This window comes from Podarcis bocagei (genome assembly GCF_964188305.1).
Source record: "Podarcis bocagei genome assembly, chromosome: 9".
Taxonomy (NCBI): domain Eukaryota; kingdom Metazoa; phylum Chordata; class Lepidosauria; order Squamata; family Lacertidae; genus Podarcis; species Podarcis bocagei.
Window position 1 is genome coordinate 68,640,836 of NC_138134.1, and position 21,677 is coordinate 68,662,512.

The window sequence follows — 21,677 nt, forward strand, 5'->3', positions numbered from 1 at the left end:
GCTGTGTCCACAGTTGCAACTGACAAGGTGCTGAGATGGGTCTTTACCCCCCTCAAAAAAACGAGAAGTAGGGCATGCCAGGGGCTTGATGCAAAGAGAGATGCTGCCTATCTCTCAACTTTATTTACATCCTGCCTCAGGGAGAGGGAGCGAGATCCTGTGCTTGCCTTTGTTTGATCAGCCCTCGGCCTGAACTCCTCTCTCACCAGGGACCGTTGTATTCTTTTCCATGGGGGCCCCATGGCTGGGGAACTCACTTTGATTTATTGATTTAGGAAATGCATCCCTTCTTTGCACATGTGTGCATTCACACACGCAGGCGCTCAAAAATAATTTGAAAGAAACAAAGCAGTATACAGTGGTACCTTGGGTTAGTACTTAATTCGTTCCGGAGGTCTGTTCTTAACCTGAAACTGTTCTTAACCTGAAGCACCACTTTAGCTAATGCAGCCTCCAGCTGCCACTGTGCCGCCGGAGCCCGATTTCTGTTCTCATCCTGAAGCAAAGTTCTTAACCCGAGGTACTATTTCTGGGTTAGCGGAGTCTGTAACCTGAAGCGTATGTAACCTGAAGCGTATGTAACCCGAGGTGCCACTGTAGTGCGCTTGATGCAAATATTGCATCCCTGATTCTGTACCACTTACTCAGGAATTGCTTGAATCAGGACTTCGGCTGCCCTGCAGCTGTTTGTACTATAGATCTCACTCTTGTGCGCTCTCTCTCTCTCTCTCTCTCTCTCTCTCTCTCTCTCTCACACACACACACACACACACACACACACACACAAACACACACCAAACAAACAAATAAATTCTTAACGCAAATCCCACAAATCCCTCCAGGAGGAAGAGTTGAACCTTCTAGTTGTGTTCTCTGTAGCCAGAAAAAATAACATAAAGGAGCAAAAACACCCACCTAGCCTTGAGGGAGGAAAGCTGCCCGGGCTTTTAGACTCTTTTTGGAGTGGTCTTAGCACTCATTGCGCTGAACAGTGCTTCAGAGGCTAGCTGTCCGGTAGCATAACAGCTGCTTTGGTTGGTGGAATGACAGCTGGATGACAGTGGCATCTAGAGGGCTGTTATATGCAGAATGTGTTTGAGGGTCTCTGTTGCTTTTGCCTCCTCTGTTTAAAGTCCTGGTTCAGCTCTTATGCCTCTGGATCTATCAATCACTGTCTTAATGAGGAATCTGCCTTCATTCCTTGAAGAGTTAAACCCCGATACTATTTTAATCCTTGTTCTTAACGACTGCAGCATTTAGCGATCTCATGTGCAGCGTGCCTTGTTTTAGAGACCCGCCCTTCCTAGTTTATTATGTAGAAATAATGGCAATTATTTAAATTATCATTATTAATTTAACTAATCGCCATGCTGCTTTGCAAGCATTTGGAACAGCAAGTTCCAGGGTTGCCTGTTGAGTGGAAAGAAAAAAAAAGATGTATAGTTCAAAAGGACAGGCAAATAATGGCTTAAATGAGGTATATCAAACAACTACTGTTACGATATTATTTGCTAATGAAATGGTATCAGTTAGACAACTTGATAGTCATTTTGCTTCACAACAATAGGGTCTAACAAAAGGAAACGCTGCTGTCATTTATATTATTTGCTAGTACTAAGCATTTATACAGGCCTTTTCCCGAGAGTTCAAAGCTTATTTGCATTATTTCTGTAGGCCTTAAAATTGGAAGGGTGTGGATGGGTTTAGAAAGATCTCCCCAGCTGTAACTACCACCCATCTGGTTTAATTTGCCAGTCCCCACAATATAGAATCACAGCAGATGGAAGTGGACATTTGCTGGTGGAGAGATGTGTCTGATACGATCCACATATTACAAGAGCTGAGCAGGCCCACCCCTTCCACATCCAGGAAGTATCTTGGCTTCTTTCAGGTGCTGGTGCTGGTTATAATACTCACTTGCAGTCGATATGTAAAAAGGTAAAGGACCCTTGACAGTCCAGTCCAGTCGTGAACGACTCTGGGGTTGCGGCACTCATTTCGCTTTACTGGCTGAGGGAGCCGGCGTTTGTCCGCAGACAGTTTTTCCGGGTCATGTGGTCAGCATGACTAAGCCGCTTCTGGCAACACCAGATCAGCGCACGGAAACGCCGTTTACCTTCCCGCTGGAGCGGTACCTATTTATCTACTTGCACTTTGAGGTGCTTTCGAACTGCTAGGTTGGCAGGAGCTGGGACCGAACAACGGGAGCTCACCCCATTGCGGGGATTCAAACCGCCGACCTTCCAATCGGCAAGCCCAAGAGGCTCAGTGATTTGGACCACAGTGCCACCCCCGTCCCGGCAGATGAGTACCCCTAAAACTCATACTTCTGAGCCCAGCAGCACAAGTTCTGTGACATCACTTCATGTTTCCATTACAGATATTGGTACTGCAGTTATCACAGCAGCTACTACTGGTAGTATATTTATACTTCTGGCTTGAATAGCAGTGCCAGTGCAATGACTGTTACCAGTATTCATGTTATTGTTTAGTCGTTTAGTCGTGTCCGACTCTTCGTGACCCCATATACCAGAGCATGCCAGGCACTCCTGTCTTCCACTGCCTCCCACAGTTTGGTCAAACTCATACTGGTAGCTTCGACAACACTGTCCAACCATCTCGTCCTCTGTCGTCCCCTTCTCCTTGTGCCCTCCATCTTTCCCAACATCAGGGTCTTTTCCAGGGAGTCTTCTCTTCTCATGAGGTGACCAAAGTATGGGAGCCTCAGCTTCAGGATCTGTCCTTCCAATGAGCACTCAGGGCTGATTTCCTTCAGAAACCAGTATTCATACTTTATTTATATTTTATTACTGCAGTTACCCATACTGTGGCTGCTACTTGTGCTACAGTTACTATTACAGTTACTAGGGCTGTATTCCTGTTGTTACTTCTGCCACCACTCAGTGAACATTTAGTGAACGTTATGGGCCTGGAAATGAAATGGGTTGCGTGCAGAGAGTTGGCAGGCTACATTAAGAGGATAGAAACAAAAGAAATATACAGTATAGGCAATGCATTGGTCTCTGAAACTCAATAAAATACAGTCATACCTCTACTTACATATCCCTCTGGATATGGAATCTTCGGGTTATGGCCACGGCAAACCCGGAAGTGTATACATCCGGGTTTCACTGCGCGCATGCACAGAAGCACTCGATAGCGCTGTGTGCGTACACAGAAGCGCTCCTCTGTTTACATAATTTTTGGGGTGCAAACAGACCCCCGGAATGTACTCACCTGGAGTACTGGTCCAGTTCTGGGCACCACAGTTCAAGAAGGACACTGACAAACTGGAACGTGTCCAGAGGAGGGCAACCAAAATGGTCAAAGGCCTGGAAACGATGCCTTATGAGGAACGGCTAAGGGAGCTGGGCATGTTTAGCTTGGAGAAGAGGAGGTTAAGGGGTGATATGATAGCCATGTTCAAATATATAAAAGGATGTCACATAGAGGAGGGAGAAAGGTTGTTTTCTGCTGCTCCAGAGAAGCGGACACGGAGCAATGGATCCAAACTACAAGAAAGAAGATTCCACCTAAACATTAGGAAGAACTTCCTGACAGTAAGAGCTGTTCGACAGTGGAATTTGCTGCCAAGGAGTGTGGTGGAGTCTCCTTCTTTGGAGGTCTTTAAGCAGAGGCTTGACATCCATATGTCAGGAGTGCTCTGATGGTGTTTCCTGCTTGGCAGGGGGTTGGACTCAATGGCCCTTGTGGTCTCTTCCAACTCTAGGATTCTATGATTCTAGGATTCTATGAATGAATTCAGTTTATATCCGGAGGGTCCACTGTATACAGTTTCACTACTAATGGTTAATCGGTCCTAGATTTACATGTAAAATCAGTTTGTTTATGAACATTTTCTGTTACAGTATTATTACTATTAATTAAATTTGTGTACCACCCTACATCCGAAGATCCCAGGTCAGTTCACCAACGGAGGAAACTTCATTGCTTCTCTTACCTGACCACCCAATAACTCATTCTGAGCACAGGCAGATAAAGCCCACCATTGAAAATAACCTTGATTTGTTTGTTGCTTTGCTCTTCTAGTGGTGACAGAGCTGTTAACGTTGGTGCATCAGTATGAACTGCCTGCGTTGCCTCTGCAGGCCCAGCGCTCACCGGGTTAAATGACTGACAACCGCGTACGTGAGGGCTTTATGCTCTGTGGCTGCACGGTTGTTAGGTCCATATGCCCAGTTACAAAATAAGCACTATTAGCAGGGATAAAAGAGCTGCCCTTAATAGCATTTTCTAAAAGCAGCCTGTGAACTAAAAAAACACCATGGGCCATAAGAGTCTGTTGACTCTCTTGGGACCCTTTCTGCAGCAGAACACAGCCCTTGTTTCATTACCCAGGTTGCAGGATCCTCTGCAGGGCACTTGGGTTCCTGGGACATATACCCTTGTGCAAATTAATTGAAACAAACAATACAGTTTATCGTACAGAACTCACATATACATGTACAAAACTCACATATACGTACATTAGTAACGGATATGACCTCCGCCATTTTTAAGCAGCATTTGAACACGGTTTGGCATGGAGTCTACTAGTTTCAAACAGTCACTGTTGATTTTCGGATCCCTGTGCCACACTTGAATCAGCGCCTGAATGAGCTTCTCCATAGTCGTACAGTCTACAGCACAGAGGCGACTTTTGCATATAGCCCACAAATTCTCAATGGGATTTATGTCCTGGGAATTCCCTGGCCAATCAAGTACCTGTATTTGCTGCTCTGTCATGAATTTCTTCACCACTTTCGATGTGGGGTCCTGCTGCAATATCCCAGTACCGTCAGGATACCTCTTTTCCAGCTCTGGAATAACTCTCTTTCGTAGAACCTCAGTATATTGTGGCGAGCGCATCATTCCTTCTGTTGGCTGCAGGCTTCCGACACCATAATGATCAACAGACTTTTCGTGTTTGTTTTGAGTACAGGATTACGAGTAAGATAGAAAACATGCTTTGTTTCAATTAATCTGCACAAGGGTGTAGATCTTGCACTCCAAAATTTCTCTCAGCTTTTAAAGTCAAAATCTTGGCACCAAATAAACCTCCTCTTCTACCTCCACCCCTCCCCACACCCAATGTTTGTATGTTCAAACTTTACTGTGCTAGGAAGATGAAATTGGAATTGTTTGCTTTTAGCCCATTCCGTTTTATTTACTTCCAGTTAATTGTGACGAGGGATGCGTTTAATATTTCATATGCATGACATTACTTCCGTGTTTCTTTCACATAAACATTTTTGCATATGTGCCTGTGTTCTGCATAACATGTGAGCAAGCCTGTTCAGCCTCCCCATCAAGGTGTTTAAAACCTCACCCATGTCGTTCACCAGGTATAAATACTGAATAGGGAATCGGGATTCCCCATACAACTCAGCACCCTTAGCAAACTACATTTCCCATGATTCTTTGGGAGAAGCCATGGCTGTTAATAATGCTTGGAACATATGGTGTGCATATGGGCAGAGAGACCTAGTGAATTTGACCCACCCATTTCCAACTCCCAGGCCTGTCTTGTGCCTGTGAATCCCACCAATCCAGAAGTATAGAAATCTGGGAGACATGTGTCTCACCCTGGCATAGTTTGGAACATCACCCGGTTAAGTAACAAGGAGGATTTTAGCATTCATTTTATTTCATTTATTAAACTTGTTAGTTGCTTGTCGCCCAAAGGTCTCCAAGCAACTTAACAGCCACAAAAGGAAGATATACAACACATAATCCCTTACGAAATAATCTGGTAATAGAAGAAGAAGAAGAAGAAGAAGAAGAAGAAGAAGAAGAAGAAGAAGAAGAAGAAGAGTTTGGATTTGATACCCCGCCTTTCACTCCCTTTAAGGAGTCTCAAAGCGGCTAACATTCTCCTTTCCCTTCCTCCCCCACAACAAACACTCTGTGAGGTGAGTGGGGCTGAGAGACTTCAGAGAAGTGTGACTGGCCCAAGGTCACCCAGCAGCTGCATGTGGAGGAGCGGAGACGCGAACCCGGTTCCCCAGATTAGGAGTCTACCGCTCTTAACCACTACACCACACTGGCTCTCCACCAGTGATAATCTGGGTGGAGTAATAATCTAGAGTCAGAATGCCTTTGAAAAGGACGTTCTGGGTTTTTTTTAATTAAATTTTTTTAAGACTCACTTTCCGTGAATATTGCATGTATCTGGCTGTTTGAAAGTATGTGCTGAAATGACTGAGTTAGCCTCTAAAGGACACAATCTGACTGCCTTAGTCTTTGTTCTTGAAGGACTTTTTGTCAGCCAAAGACTCTGCGCGAGGAAGTGCCTGTTTCAAACTTTGGCCACATTTCAAAGCCGCCTAGAGTGTTGGCGTTTACTAATCCCTTTCCAAAGTAAATATATCAATCCACTCCCTGTGTTTAAATATATATACAGTATTTAAACTAAACTGCAGGTGTCCATGGATATTTATGAGGTGAGCCCAATATTCCAGCAGTTATAGCAGTGAAATACATCCTGTGCAGGGAGCCAGAGGAGGCACAGGGGAATGTTAACGCTGCTAGAATGTTAACACCTCCCAGACTGGAAAACATGACACTTAAGTTCAGCAGTGGGCTGGTGATGTCAGCTCCTAAATGCTAAATGTAACAGGGTTAGAGGGAAATGCTTGCGACTAAATACCTTGGGATTTTTTTTTTTTTTTTACTAGTTCTGCACTGTTGTGCTATCAGTGCCTTGTGCTTTATCGCTCATTTGTCCAAAAGCATAAGGTCTTGCCATCTTAGAGGTCCCGGAGGAAACGGTTGCATGCAATCTTGCTTCAGGATTTTTGCAGTGTGCACATGATCTATTTTACCTCTCAGCAGTGCAGTCAGGTGGGTGTGTTAAGGGAGGGTTGTACTGATAAAAGTATGCCTGTGCTGCAAAGTTATGTCAGTTGTGTGTGTGTGTGATATATAGATATCTCACAGTTGTTCGGCGAGTTGCATAGAGCTAGAGAGCCCCTACCTTCATTCACATGAAGAGAGAGAATGGAAGAAGAAGAAGAAGAAGAAGAAGAAGAAGAAGAAGAAGAAGAAGAAGACGACGACGACAGTGGTACCTCGGGTTACAGATGCTTCAGGTTACAGATGCTTCAGGTTACAGGCGTTTCAGGTTACAGACTCCGCTAAACCAGTAATAGTATCTTGGGTTAAGAACTTTGCTTCAGGATGAGAAGAGAAATCGGACAGCAGCAGCGCGGTGGCAGCAGGAGGCGACATTGGCTAAAGTGGTGCTTCAGGTTAAGAACAGTTTCAGGTTAAGAACGGACCTCCAGAACGAATTAAGTTCCGAGGTACCACTGTAATAATAATAATTTATTACTTATACCCTACCCATCTGGTCGTGCCTCCCCAGCCACCCTGGGCAGCTCCCAACCGAATATTAAAAACACGATAAATCATCAAAAATTAAAAACTTCCCTAAACAGGGCTGCTTTCACATGTTTTCTAAAAGTCAGATAGTTGTTTATTTCCTTGACATCTGTTGGGAGGGCATTCCACAGGGTGGGTGCCGCTACCGAGAAGGCCCTCTGCCTGGTTCCCTGTAACCTCACTTCTTGCTGAAAGGGAACCGCCAGAAGGCCCTTGGAGCTGGACCTCAGTGTCCGGGCTGAATGATAGGGGTGGAGACACTCCTTCAGGTATACAGGACCGAGGCCGTGTAGGGCTTTAAAGGTCAGCACCAACACTTTGAATTGTGCTCGGAAACGTACTGGGAGTCACTGAAGGTCTTTCAGGGCTGGTGTTATATGGTCTCGGCGGCCACTCCCAGTCACCAGTCTAGCTGGAAGAAGACAGGAAGCTGCCCTATACTGAGGCAGGGCATTCAGTCATCTAGTTCAGTGCTTTTTACACTGACTGGCAGCAGCTGTCCAGAGTTTCATGCTGGATATAAAGTTGAACATAAAGTATAGCAGTAAACAGGAAGTTAAAGATTTCAAAACAAAACATTGCAAAGGAGGTCAGCTACAGAATGCACATTTAATGCAGCCAAGGTACAAAAAAAAATTGAACATTTCAAAAGAAAACATTACTAAAGGAAGTCAAATATAAAATACACAATAAAAACAGCATGATTAGCAAAAGAGTGAAAGTATTATCTTAAGCATAGATCTTAAGATAGATCTGGTGGTTCCCTCCCAGCGAGAAGTGAGGTTACAGGGAACCAGGCAGAGGGCCTTCTTGGTAGTGGCGCCCACCCTGTGGAACACCCTCCCATCAGATGTCAAGGAAATAAGCATAGATCTATTGCTGCCAGTCCTGCCAGTGGTGGTTGATGGCCAAGTAATGGCTATGGAAGCTCAGGCTCGATAACTCGGGTCTGCACCAAGAGACAGCCAAGATGGTCCTTTTTCTGTGGAAACATCAGAGTAACATTGAGAGAAGTTAATATTGACTTTCGACAAGACAAGCAACTCGTTGCATTTCTTTCTTTTGGGCGATCACAACTGATTCGGTGCCTCCTGAAGCTGGCACCTTTTCACAAGATAACGGGCACCCCCAAAATAATTTAAAGTGAAGTTCACGGGAATTGTCACTCAAACTAGAAATGGCTGGTGCTTGCCTTACACGCTGCACTAATCATATTCACAGCAGGAGATGTGAAGTCATACGCAGGGCAAACCCATTGAAAGTAATGGACTTAAGTCCAGTGATTTCCGTGGGCATGACTTACTTTGGATGTCACCCAATGGCTTTAATACTGCCTTTTTATTTATTATTGGCGGAGTGATCCTACAAGTGTCTTGCAAAAGTTCCTCTCAGTTTTTCTTTTTCTTTTTAAACGTTATGCTGCTGGTCTCTTGTAGAGGATTCCAAACACCTGGCTTTATCAAGATAGTAAGGGGGAAAGTTCAAGGTTGATAAAGGCATCGAATATGTGTGCTGCTTTAAAATCTCTTTTAGGATTCCAAAACAGGTCCCGTTCCTTAAACCTGCATCCTTAAGCATATTGGCCCACCCAAGCTACGCTGATCACTCATGAGACAATCATGGGATGCCTGCATAACTCATGTTTTAATTAGTGTAGCCCTAAGACACTAATTTAGTTCAATTTTATACCGACTGCATGTTGGTATTGTTAAGGTTTATGACCCAATGATTTACAAGGCATGATACATCTGAATTCAAATTGGATGTATTGATTGTTTAATTGAGTAAGAGGTCATGAATGTAACATTAAGCCACCGCAATGACTGTGGCAGTGGGGATGAGAAGGTGGTTCAGCTTCCTCACGTTTTTCTGTGCTGGAGGAGGGAAATCCCGATCAGTGAATTCCATCCCATATCTAACACTAGTTTATTTAAAATAGTTCATTAGTCGTACTTCAGCCAAGGCCTCCCAAGCTAAAACATAGAAGAAAATAAAAACTGTACAGAAAACCCATGGTGTGATCACAACAAGCAACAAAATCTAACCCAGGCATCCCCAACCTGCAGCCCTCCAGATGTTTTGGACTACAATTCCCATCATCCCTGACCACTGGTCCTGTTAGCTAGGGATCATGGGAGTTGTAGGTGAAAACATCTAGAGGGCCGCAGGTTGGGGGTGCCTGATCTGACCAGAGAGAGAGAGAGAGAGAGAGAGAGAGAGAGAGAGAGAGAGAGAGAGAGAGAGAACACCCCCAAAAACAATTAAACTGAACTCTGGGGAGACAATTCAAAAGAGAGGGATGTCACAAGAAGAAAGACCCTAAAAACAGGAGCAAGGTTTTTATATACAGTGGTACCTCGGGTTACATACACTTCAGGTTACACACGCTTCAGGTTACAGACACCGCTAACCCAGAAATATTGCTTCAGGTTAAGAACTTTGCTTCAGGATGAGAACAGAACTTGTGCTCCGGTGGCGCAGCAGCAGCAGGAGGCCCCATTAGCTAAAGTGGTGCTTCAGGTTAAGAACAGTTTCAGGTTAAGTATGGACCTCCGGAACGAATTAAGTACTTAACCCAAGGTACCACTGTACAGCTTTATAATGCAATAGCATCCCCCCCCCAAGCTCAGTGGTGGGGGTCGATCTTTATATAGCCAAAATGGCACCGTTCACATGCAAAAGGGATGTATGAACATTTACCTTGATCAAATGTGTTGGATCTCTTCTTATTTATTTATTTTTAAAAGTCTTATGCACTAAATTTCAAATTCCACTCCTCAGGTTTCAAATGTGCGTGGAACTGGAATCAGGAGCAATGGGTTCTGGGTAGGATTTGGGACAACAAATTAATTTCAACGCCAGGAAGTTGCTCCGGCTTTCTGTGGCAACTTTTAATGTGCCCTCTGCATGCATGCATTACAAAGCAGCGCAAACCTTGTCACATTCCATTACCTACAGGTGCAACTTGTTCTTTTCTACGCTGGCATGGAATCTTTGCTGTTACATCCATGGCGATACAACACCCCGACCTTCAAAGATAATTAGCACTTTCTGTGTCTTTTCCAACATCCTGCCTTCGGATAAAGCAGGCTTGCAGCTCACAAAAAGATTCCCCCTTCTATGTACGGTTTTGATTTAATGCCTCTCATCTGCAAGCCCATCAATATGGAGGGGGGAGATAAAATTGAGAATGCATAAAGAGAAAATGCTCTGTTGACATGGATGAATATCTCATAACCCTCTGTTCGCTTGGTAGCTGGATAGTGGCAGGTGGTAAGAACCATGGGGAGATAGAAAGGCCTTTGTATGTACTGTACAAGGTCTCAGATTCATTTTCCAGTATCTCCAGCAACAAGTATCTCGAGTTACTGTTGTGAGCCAGACTGGACAGTAGTGAGATCAGTGATGTGACATCTTCCCACACAGAAATAAGCTATTTGGGGAGGTTTCTAATTAGTTTCATAGTCAAACACTGGTCATTTGCAATTTGCAAGCCAGTAGTAATAAAGATGGACTCAACAACTGCATTCAGATTAACTGCAAACCATGGTTTGTCATTACAAGCGCAAGCTGCTTTAAGCTCCCATTCTTTCTCCTCTGTGAATGAGAGTTTAGAAGCTTTTGTTCTGGGTTCTCAGCAAAACATAGTTTACTTTGCATTTTAGTTTCTTGTTTATATATACACAGTGAAAACTATGGTTTGTCACAATGCCTGACCGCATCCAACAATTTTGGAGGCAATATATGCAAGCCACTTTTAATATTTGAACACATTCCATAAATGTCAAGTTGTATTATTATTATTATTATTATTATTATTATTATTATTATTATTATTATTACTGCTGTGGATTATGCATAAATGTTTGGTGTTGGTGACTATTTACAATTGCATTTGGAGCGCTGACAATCTTGGATGGATTTTGTGGATTCCTGAAAAGAGATACATGTATGTGTACTTTTGTGACATACACAAGAGAATGCTGACAATCACATTTAGATGACTGTCAACATCTACTGTGGTGTCTCTTGATTTCTTTAGACCTTGACAGAGTTCTGAGATTGTCAACATTCCCATGTAAATGTCAACCATCAACCGTTTTCAAACATTCACCATAACATATGTACATCAGAGTCCACGGAAGTCAGAGGGAGTTTTCCCGCAGTCTTTGTCTACTTCACTTCATTCACATGCTATTCAAAATTCAAACTTCAGATTAGATTAGGTTGCTTGACTTCCAGTAAATATGAACCTAGCATATGTGTGTTCTTATCTGAATATTCATAATATATTTCGTTTGCTAATTTGGAAAGCCCGACTTGTTTCCGCTCAGGGTTACAGATCCCCAGTCAACGTGTGAAAATGGGTCAGGGCATTACCATCAGAACACTAGAGTTGTTGGCTATGGCAATCTAGGCACACAGCGAATATTCTGTGAGACAAATAAGAAAGCTCAGGGAGCTGGACGCATCTTGCTAGTCTTAATATTCTGGTGTAGTCTCTGGTGGTTGTGCCTGCCTTCTCAAACTGTGGTGCCCTCCAGATGTTTTGGACTGTGATTCCCAACAGTCCCAGCCAGCATGGCCAATGGTGAGCAATGGTTAGAGTTGTTGTTCAAAACATTGGTTGGGGAAGGCTGGTCTATATCTATGACTTATGCAGCTGTGATTTACACAGTACAGTGGTACCTCGGGTTAAGAACTTAATTCGTTCAAACTTAATTCGTACCACTTGAGCTAATGGGGCCTCCTGCTGCTGCCGTGCGATTTCTGTTCTCATCCTGAAGCAAAGTTCTTAACCCGAGGTACTATTTCTGGGTTAACGGAGTCTGTAGCCCGAGGTACCACTGTACTGAGATGACAAAGTTCTCAATCCGTAATAGGAACCCACTCCACTGAGATTGTACATACAACACTCTCTTTTCCAGTCCCTTGACTGCGCTGCACTGTGCTTTTTTTGGCGCCGCCTTTTAATCCGATGCGATTTTCAGTTATTTTAGTGATTGATTAGACTTATATACCACCCCTCATCATAAGATGTCAGGGCGGATCACAAGATAAGAATACAGTGGTACCTCGGGTTGCAGACGCTTCAGGTTACAGGCTCCACTAACCTAGAAATAGTAACTCGGGTTAAGAGCTTTGCTTCAGGGTGAGAACAGAAATTGCACGGTGGCGGCAGCAGGAGGCCCCATTAGCTAAAGTGGTACCTCAGGTTAAGAACAGTTTCAGGTTAAGAACGGACCTCCAGAACGAATTAAGTTCTTAACCCGAGGTACCACTGTACAAGGTAAAAGCACAAATAAATAGTTAAAATGAAAACAACAAGAAACAACCACAGTTAAAAGGCTGTACATAGAATATTAATCGACCAAAGGCCTGGTCGAAGAGGAATGTTTTTGCCTGGTGCCTAAAGGGGTATATTGAAGGTGCCAAACGCACCTCCCTGTGGAGGGCATTCGACAAACGGGGAGCCACCACAGAACAGGGGACCTTGACATCACCTAATGGTTGTGTCAGATCCTGGCCTGGGATGGGACATTTCAACCTCAGGATAAGCACACCACCACCACAACCCCATTTGCAGAAAGATTACTCCTGTGCTGTGGACACACATGTTTAGGATTGCTGTATTTATTTTGTGGTACTGTTCTATGAATGGTTTGGGTGGGGTGGGGGGCACGTAATTTGTATTTAACATACTTTTACCCAGAGCAGGCCCATTGAAATGAATGCACATGGCTAACTCAGGTCCATTGATTTCAGTGGGTCTACTGAGTGAAAGTTAGTTGAATACTTTTTGTAACTGATTTGTTTTTTAAAAAAGTGTGTAGATTTTACTTAAAAAAGAAGAGGCAGAGTGGATTTAAAAGCAGTGGGCCTGATCCAGATATGCACCCCAAAATTGCTTGATGAGCACACACAAAACCTGTGCATCAGAGGTGCAAGACACAGGGACATATATGCCATTTGCATTTGTCTGCAGAAGCGGGGCGTGTGTTGTTTTTTACATCTGAGCACAGATGTGTGCTGGGATCAGATGTAGGCAATTATTCCGAGTTGCACAAGTTCAATATCTTCTGCTGTCAGAAGTGGAATCTGCCTTCCTCATCCACATGGGCTATTCTGGGCTTCCAAGTGCAAGAAGATCCTCCATCCTCTCTCTCCGAGTTTGGGTGTTTCCCTTCCTCTTCTGTGAATTGAAATTCTGGGTATTTTTTGCATTCACTAGGACTTCGCTAGATCATTTTTATTTTCAAAAAAGAAAAAAAAGCAGGGAAAGGGGGGAAAATCAATTAAGTATAGTATATTAGTTAATATTGCCTTACAGTATGTTAATTAGTTCAAAAGCAACCTAAACATTTCAAAACAGTTTCTGGTTTAGATCGTGAAGAGCAGCAATTTCGCCAACTGTAGGCTGACACTAGTCATGGTCCTGAATGTGTTGCGCAAATTATGTTAATTGCATGCAACTAATATATGTAAATCTACATTCCTTCAGAGCATGATGCGTACCCGGTGTGGCCCTGGTTGCTGAGCAAGCTGCTCATGCTCTTGATTTTAATCAAGGCCTTCTGCTGGGTGATGATGCAAATCATGATTACATTAATCTATCCACCGTGGACAATGTGTTTAAAGAGAGTTATGCTCTTAGTTTACTATGGTAAATTTTTTTATTAGAGATATCGGGTATATGGTACTTAAATGATCCAGAAAAATATCTGCATTCAGTCGGTTGTAGCAAAACCTCCAACGATTTCTGTGGAACTGACCTCTTTATCTTAGCATAAGCTTTTGTTGGCCAGCACCTAATTCATCTGATGCGTGAAGCCACATGGCTGTAGAATCAGTTGCAGTACTCTATGAGAAAGAGGCTGTGAGAAATTACACAGTGTATTTTACCATGCTGATTTAAACAGTGATTTAATTGATCCACGGAAAGCTTATCACCTGACCGACTTCATTTTTATTCTTTGGAGCCAAAATCAGAGGAGCATGTCAGACATGAGTTCTTTACATAAGCCAAAGCCAATACATCAAGCCCCTCCAAGTTAGAACGTGGACAGTGTCCCATTGTTAATCCTTTGGTTCTTACACAATAAGATATCCAACCTTGAAGACAAGTAGTGTCATTTGCTTGTCGTTAGCAAACCTTATTTGCAGATTAGTCTTCAGCAAAGCCAGAGGATAGACCAAACCATGGAGTCTCCCACTGAATATCGATATATGCATTGTTTAAATGCTCAGAGACAATAATATATGGGAAACCATTAATGACAGATCTTTCGACATGTCTCTTTTGACAATTTTCCCCCCAGATGGATGGTTGTGTTAATCGGTTGCCCACCTGGGCAGGAAGTAGATCAGGATCTAGTGGCACATCTCTTGGTGATCTGCATTAGATCAGCAGGGATTTCTTACTCATGGTACTTTGACCATAGCAACAACAACATGCTGAAATGAAAAGAAAGATTATTGTAACATCTTAAAGACTAACAATGGTTTTTTTTATAGCATAAACACTTGTGGAATATGACCTATGTCACCAGATGCATGAAGTATTGTCCTGAATTATGCTTCAAAATTTGATGAAGTGGACTGTAGGCCACAAAAGCTAATGAATTTGTTAATCTTTAAGGTGCCATGAGCCTCTCTGTTGCTTTCTCTCTTTCATGTTATGGGTTTCTGTAGGATTCCAGTTATCTGAAAGACTGAATAGCTATTGCCAACAATAGCATAGCATGGTCCTTCTCAGGGATTATATCCCAAAGGATTATATCCATTATCCAACCATTCTGTCTTTGTTTTTAAAATGTCGTTATTACCACCATTCACACTAACACCTTCATTGTGTTTTTTCTCTCTTTTTAGGGCCGTTGCATGAACTTCACCCGAGTTCAATCTCAGTAAAGGAAGGCAAAGAGCCACCACTTCTGCGATGCAACCAAAGAACGCCAACAAAGCACTTAAACAAAATCCTCAGAACAACTTCAGCCTCTCAGCCTGGAAGTTTTGCTGCATTTGATTCCACCGCGAGCCACCTACTGCTACACTAAGCTCTGATGCCCGCCATTTTCTTCTCAGCTTGTTACCTCATGCAGTATTCATTACCGTATTATATTATTTAGGAACATAGGAAGCTGCCATATGCCAAGCCAAACCATTGGTCCGGTGCATTGTCTACATTGACTGGCAGAATTCCAGATGGGCATCTCTCCCATCCTACCTGGAGAGATGTTGGGGACCGAACCTGGAACCTTCTTCATGCAAAGCAGATAATTCTGCCATTAAGCTATGGCCTAAAGGTTATAAAGTGTGCGCGTCTAGGTTTTCAACGAAAGATCCGTTCCAGGAATCACAACCGAATGACCAATGACATTGGCTTTTGTTGTTATTGTAGCTGAACAATATGCACTCGAGCCTTCATGTGCCCCTAGTGGGAACTGCCTTGTTTCTTGGACGCGACGACAGCGCTTGCTACTCAACTAGGAAACTCTTCGCTGCAGGCAGGAGACTCAGATTCCCACCAGGCTTGGGAAAACGCAAGAGTTCATTGCCTCTCAGCGATGTCATGTCACGAAATCCTTCCAAGTCCCATCCCAGCCCCCTCCACTGCCGCCCATCGGAGTGTGCCTTACGGGAACCTTCTGACTGAAAATCTTGTCACTTTAACACTGAGCAGTGCACATGCATGACAAAATCGTAGACATGGTGCCTCAAGGTATTGGTGGCAAGCGAGACTTTGCCCTTTAGTTTCTGAAGACACCTTTCTTTCATTATGTACCCAGGACAGGAAGGAAAATTAATAGAGCGTTATTCTACAGGAAGACAGCCTGTAACCAGGGATCTCAAGCAGAGATTGAGGGACTGACGCTACCCCAGGCTTTGGCATTGTGGCCGATATTTTTCCCTCTCTAACTTCCCCCTTTTTTGCACTCGGCACTCAGTAGCACATGAAAACATTCGCCTCTGTAAACATACCTAGCCATTCTAGGCTTATGTATTGTTGTTATTGTTGTTGTTGTTATAAGATTGGAAAAAAGCCATTGCCACAGCGCTGGCATCTCAGGGTCCTTTTCTCTCTCCTCTCCAACCCCCAACCCCCACCCCACAAATCTCCAAGGGCTCTTCAGCGTCACAAGCCAGCAACTCTCTGTGCATGAGAATTTCAAAGTTTAATTAATATAATTAAAGGCAACAGCAAGCAGCAGCCTGTGAAGGTTTTGCTCATCTTTTTTATGCCTTTTGACATTGAATGACCTATTACTGTATGCGCATTACTCAGATTTTTGAGGGGGTACCATGCTTTGGTGGAAATTCAACACTGGGGCCAAGAAAGGAGAGAGGGAGATGGGAGACGAGGCGTCTCCTTTCCTCAGTTTATAAATTAAATGTGCTGGAGTGCCGGCCATTGGTAAAACGTTGACAAACTATGTATTATTATTTTTTTTAATGGAAAAACCAGTGTTGTGTCACGTCGGCGGTGCCAAATTATGTTAGCGTGAGTGGAAGCACTGTGGGGGAGGAAGGAGGCAGCAGCTGAAGAAAAAGGCTCAAATGATCCAGTCACTTTCGATACTGTACTTCAGATGCAAAATGGATATTCGAGTCGAAACCTGACAAAGTGCGCGTACTTTGATGGGAACCGGTATAGACAATGACCAGTGGCTGGGTCAGTGGGATGTCTCTCTGCGCGCAGGGAGGCTTATCAAATGACACTAAAAATAAGTTCAACAACCATCACGTCTGAGGGGAAAAGGCGAACATTTCACGTTTGGTGGGCATGCCTGCGCGGAAGACGGGAAAGAGCGAAAGGGGTGCATGCTGGTCTAATTATCCCCTTTGTTGCTTTTCATTGAAATCCCAAGGGGCGTGGAATAATTCCCCTTTGGTTGATGGCCAAATTTGCGGCTCTTCCCAAAGCAAGACTCCCGCCACACAATGTAGCCTCTTGCTTAACAGCTATTTTGGGCTGGAGATTGTTGACATCGCCGGTAGCGTTGCCAACACCCCGTGTGAGCTCGCACGGATGAAATCCTTTACCTGAGGTGCTACTACAAGTCATTCCACTCTTTTTATTTAAGCCCTTCTCTCCAGAGCCAGTGCCTTCTTTTTGCTGGGGGGGGGGTACCGTCTTCCTTGGCTTCTGGCTTCGACCAGGAGACCCACCTTCCGATGTCATCGCATGAGTTTCAAGAAGGCATGTCACAGGCTAACTCAGGGGATTTACGCTGGCTGTACAATTATTTAAATTTGTCAGATGCTACAGCATGGGCGATGCGCAGTGTTAGCAATGTAAATAAGACAGAAAAATGTGCCGCCGCCATCACTTTCGGCAGACTCTAGTGGGGATGGAATTGGAGCTAAGATCAGATCTGCAGACCCTTTTGATGGGGTCAGAGTACGACGATGCTGTCCGTTTTATATCCAAAATATGTAACACTTGCAGTTCCTTCACAAGCAGATATTTATAGTTTACTGTAAAACCTTGGTTATGTCTGTGTAAATTCTGACTTCCTCTGCTTACGGCGAAAACCAAACCATGTACATTTTCTGATTTGCTGCTCTGCACATACCTGGGGAAATGGTGCTATAGATTTGGGTCAAGATATTGAACTACCGAGTGTGAAATTTGCAATCAATTCAGACATTGAACATGAAATTTTGCCTTTGAAGTGAAATGTTTAGGAAAGCAAATAACCTTGACACACCCATGGCTACCTGTAAAATAGCATATTTAAAGCAATTTCTTTATTTTCTTTCTAAAATGATTGCTCTGTGTTGCAGAAAACTAAAACCAAAACGAATATTTAAAAGGAAGACATGGGTAATATATTTGTGGCGCTCCAAAGGGCCATATTTAATGTTGATCATATAGTTCCATCTTTATGAGTTTCTATTTCCAAGAAATAAAACACTGAAATGTGGTTATTTATCATAATAGTCCTTCATGCAGAACAACAAAGGTTTCTCAGGGTTTAACATTGCATGGCGTTCGTTATTTTATGAAACCTTTTTTGTTACTCATGTAAAAATACTTACAATATTTAAATATATGTAGTAGCTGAAATGCATATTTTTAAATATTGATGGAAATAGGGACATAATTTAATGCCTACTTTTTTTAAAGCCCCTGGTTAAATAATAATCACGGGTGTGTTTACCAACTTCATGTGCAGTGAGCTTCAATGCAAATGTACCAAAGCATTATTAATTTAACAGAGTTTATTAAATGTATTAAAGCTATATGTTTATAAAATTATAAGAGTCATCTCTATTAATCGCTGAATGAGGTTTCATGGCATTCATGATGGAGTCATAACACTTTGGTAAGATGCAGGTGTTGATATCAACAGCACAATTTGGGGAAATAAAGACATACTTTTCTTCCAGTATATTTCTAAAGTACAGAAGAGGACTCGGGGGGTTACAGGACTCCCAGGAACATCATGAAGGGCCTGTGTGTATTTGTGTGTGCACACGCATGAGGGCTTGTGAAAAATAGGTGAATGCAATGGATTACAGTAATACATTCTATGGTGAAATTTTAAAACAAACATAGTAATCCCACTTAAATAAGTAAATATACAAGTCATAATGGAGCTCAAGTTTTATTTTTCTTACCAAAATACCATTAAAATGAAAATATATTGGCTTGTGCATCAGGTTAGGGATGGCTGAATTTATTTGGCCAACCCCAATTGATTCACAAGCCAATGTATTTTATTTTCTCATTTTTCACTCAGGTTCCATAGCCCATATTCCCACATCAGTTTGTGTGTGTGTGTGTGTGTTTTTTAAAAAGTCCGCATGAAAATTCATCAGCATTTTCGTGCGAATTGCTCACAATATACACGTTTTGCATGCATTTTTGCACAGTATAAACATGTTTGCAATTTCCCCATATAGAATGCATTATCGTGTGTTATTTTCACATTCTGTGACCTGTTGAATGTGTTTGTGGAAGGCAAGGAGATTGTTGGTTTGTTTTTGTTCTTCTATGATGTATTTTGTGTTTTTATGCCGTGAACCACCCTGTGACCTCAGATGAAGGGCAGTATACAAATTTAATTTATAATTATAATACATGCATTCATATGCACACTAGTATTTCCAGTGATGTATTAGTCCTTTTCTAAGCTACCATCTCAAGGTGATTGACACATGAATAAAAAACTGAAAACACAAAAAAGCTGAAAACACAAAAACAGCAAGCATGTTTAAAAAAGACTAAAACCCTAACAAGGAGGCGCTTGTGGTAAAAAAAACAAACATTTAACCGCCTGGGGAAAACCTGTCAGAATAAAATTGTTTTCTACTGTTTCCAGAAAGTGTAAATCCAGAAAGTTGGATCTTGACAGGAATGCTATTCCACAGAATAGGGGCAGTCACACTAAAAGCCCTGCTCCAAGCTACTTTGCATTTTTATACATCATAATTATATTAGCAAAGTGCAAATTTCAAAAGATGATTGTGTTTTCGTTTGCATCTTGTTTCAAAAGTGCTGATTTAGTAGATGCACCTTTAAATGTGAACTGAATCAAATTTCTCCCATCCCTAGGAACAATATACCAAGTTTTCTGTTGGACTCTGATGCATAGCTCAGATACCTAGATAGGGAAATGGAATCTATTAAAAGCTGCCTCGCTTCCCCGCAAATATTTTACTTCTCCTTTTTCTCCCAAATCATAGCAACACATATACAAACACATCACAAGTTCTTCAAAGTATTGCAATTGTCTCTTGCGCTTAGATTCACCATATTTTGAGAAGAGCAAATTTTAATACCATTTCATCAGCCAGACACAGCCTTGTACGCATAACTGTATTTCTGCCTTAATCTTCATTGTATGAGGAAGCAATTATTTTATTGTTGGTCACATACAAATAATGCATGGATATGAATTGCTTACAATTGCCTTGTGAGGAAAGCAGATCGTTGAGTGCTTCTAAAAAGGAACATTATTGTGTTGAACTGGTATTCTGTCAATAGTTGAAATGTTTCACAAACGAGAGAAAAAGCTGGTGTTAACCAAAGATTAAAATTCATTTACTTCAATGAGCCTTATGGAACTCAACTAGTGTGCATTAGTGAGTTATTGCAAGAGGCTTAGAATGCATACAGCGGGCATGATCATTCAACAAACCACTGCGATCAAGAGATATATAAATACCTCAAATAAATAAACACTGAAATTTCCCTTGATTTAAACACATCAGGTTAAAGGACACAATTTCATTTGCCCATTGATAGCTGTGGAGCTTAAAGCTGCCTAATTGTACCCATAACTGATAAATCAATGCACAGTCCTATAGATTGTGCCCATTTGAACACAGTTCTTTTGCTGGAAAAAATGTGTGGCATTCTTGTGGCACCCTAAATGAATACCTCTGGCCCTGCTCCCAGCATGAAATTTAGGAGAAATCTTGCGGTAGTTCTTTGCCAATGCGTAGCTGTGCTGGCACCGGAAGCTTTGGAATTAGGGTTAGGGTGAAAGTGTCTAATTGTGGTACCATCACCTCCTTGTTTCAAAGAAATCTTTGCCTGCACCAAATAAGGGTTTTCCTTTATACCTTAGAGTTTTCTTGTACTACCGTATTGCTGGTGGCTTGCTGAGATTGACCACCAGAAGAGGCCATGGGAATCTGGGCAGCCAAATTTAAGGAGGAAATTGACAAGCTGGAATGTGTGCAGAAGAGGGTCTGGCAACCAAGATGATCAAGGGTCTGGCAACCAGGCCTTATGAGAAACGGTTGAAGGACCTGAGTATGTTTAGCCTGGAAAAGAGGAGACTGAGATGAGATGTGATCAAGGTAAAGGTAAAGGGACCCCGGATCATTAGCTCCAGTCATGGCCGACTCTGGGGTTGCGGCACTCATCTCGCTTTATTGGCCAAGGGAGCCGACGTACAGCTTCCGGGTCATGTGGCCAGCATGACTATGCCGCTTCTGGTGAACCAGAGCAGCACACAGAAACGCCGTTTACCTTCCCACCAGAGCAGTACCTATTTATCTACTTGCACTTTGACGTGCTTTCGAACTGCTAGGTTGGCAGGAGCAGGGACCGAGCAACGGGAGCTCACCCCGTCACGGGGATTTGAACCACTGACCTTCTGATCGGCAAGCCCTAGGCTCTGTGGTTTAACCCACAGCACCACCTTCAGATATCTCAAGGGCTGTCACGAGGAAGAGGGAACAAGCTTGTTTTCTCTTGCTCTGGAGGGTAGGAGTCAAACCAATGGCTTCAAGTTACAAGAAGGAGATTCCAACTCAACATCAGGAAGAACTTTCCG

At 42.8% G+C, this 21,677-nt stretch overlaps 1 protein-coding gene across 1 annotated transcript in view; it reads left to right on the top strand.

The window, feature by feature from the left end:
* ANTXR2 (ANTXR cell adhesion molecule 2) overlaps positions 1–18,649 on the top strand; it is a 153,185-nt gene extending 134,536 nt beyond the window's left edge. The window contains exon 17 of the mRNA XM_081207149.1: positions 15,256–18,649. Coding sequence (XP_081063275.1) covers positions 15,256–15,294 — 39 coding nt within the window. The 3' untranslated portion in view covers positions 15,295–18,649. The remainder of the gene's footprint in view (positions 1–15,255) is intronic.
* Positions 18,650–21,677: the final 3,028 nt, after the last annotated feature.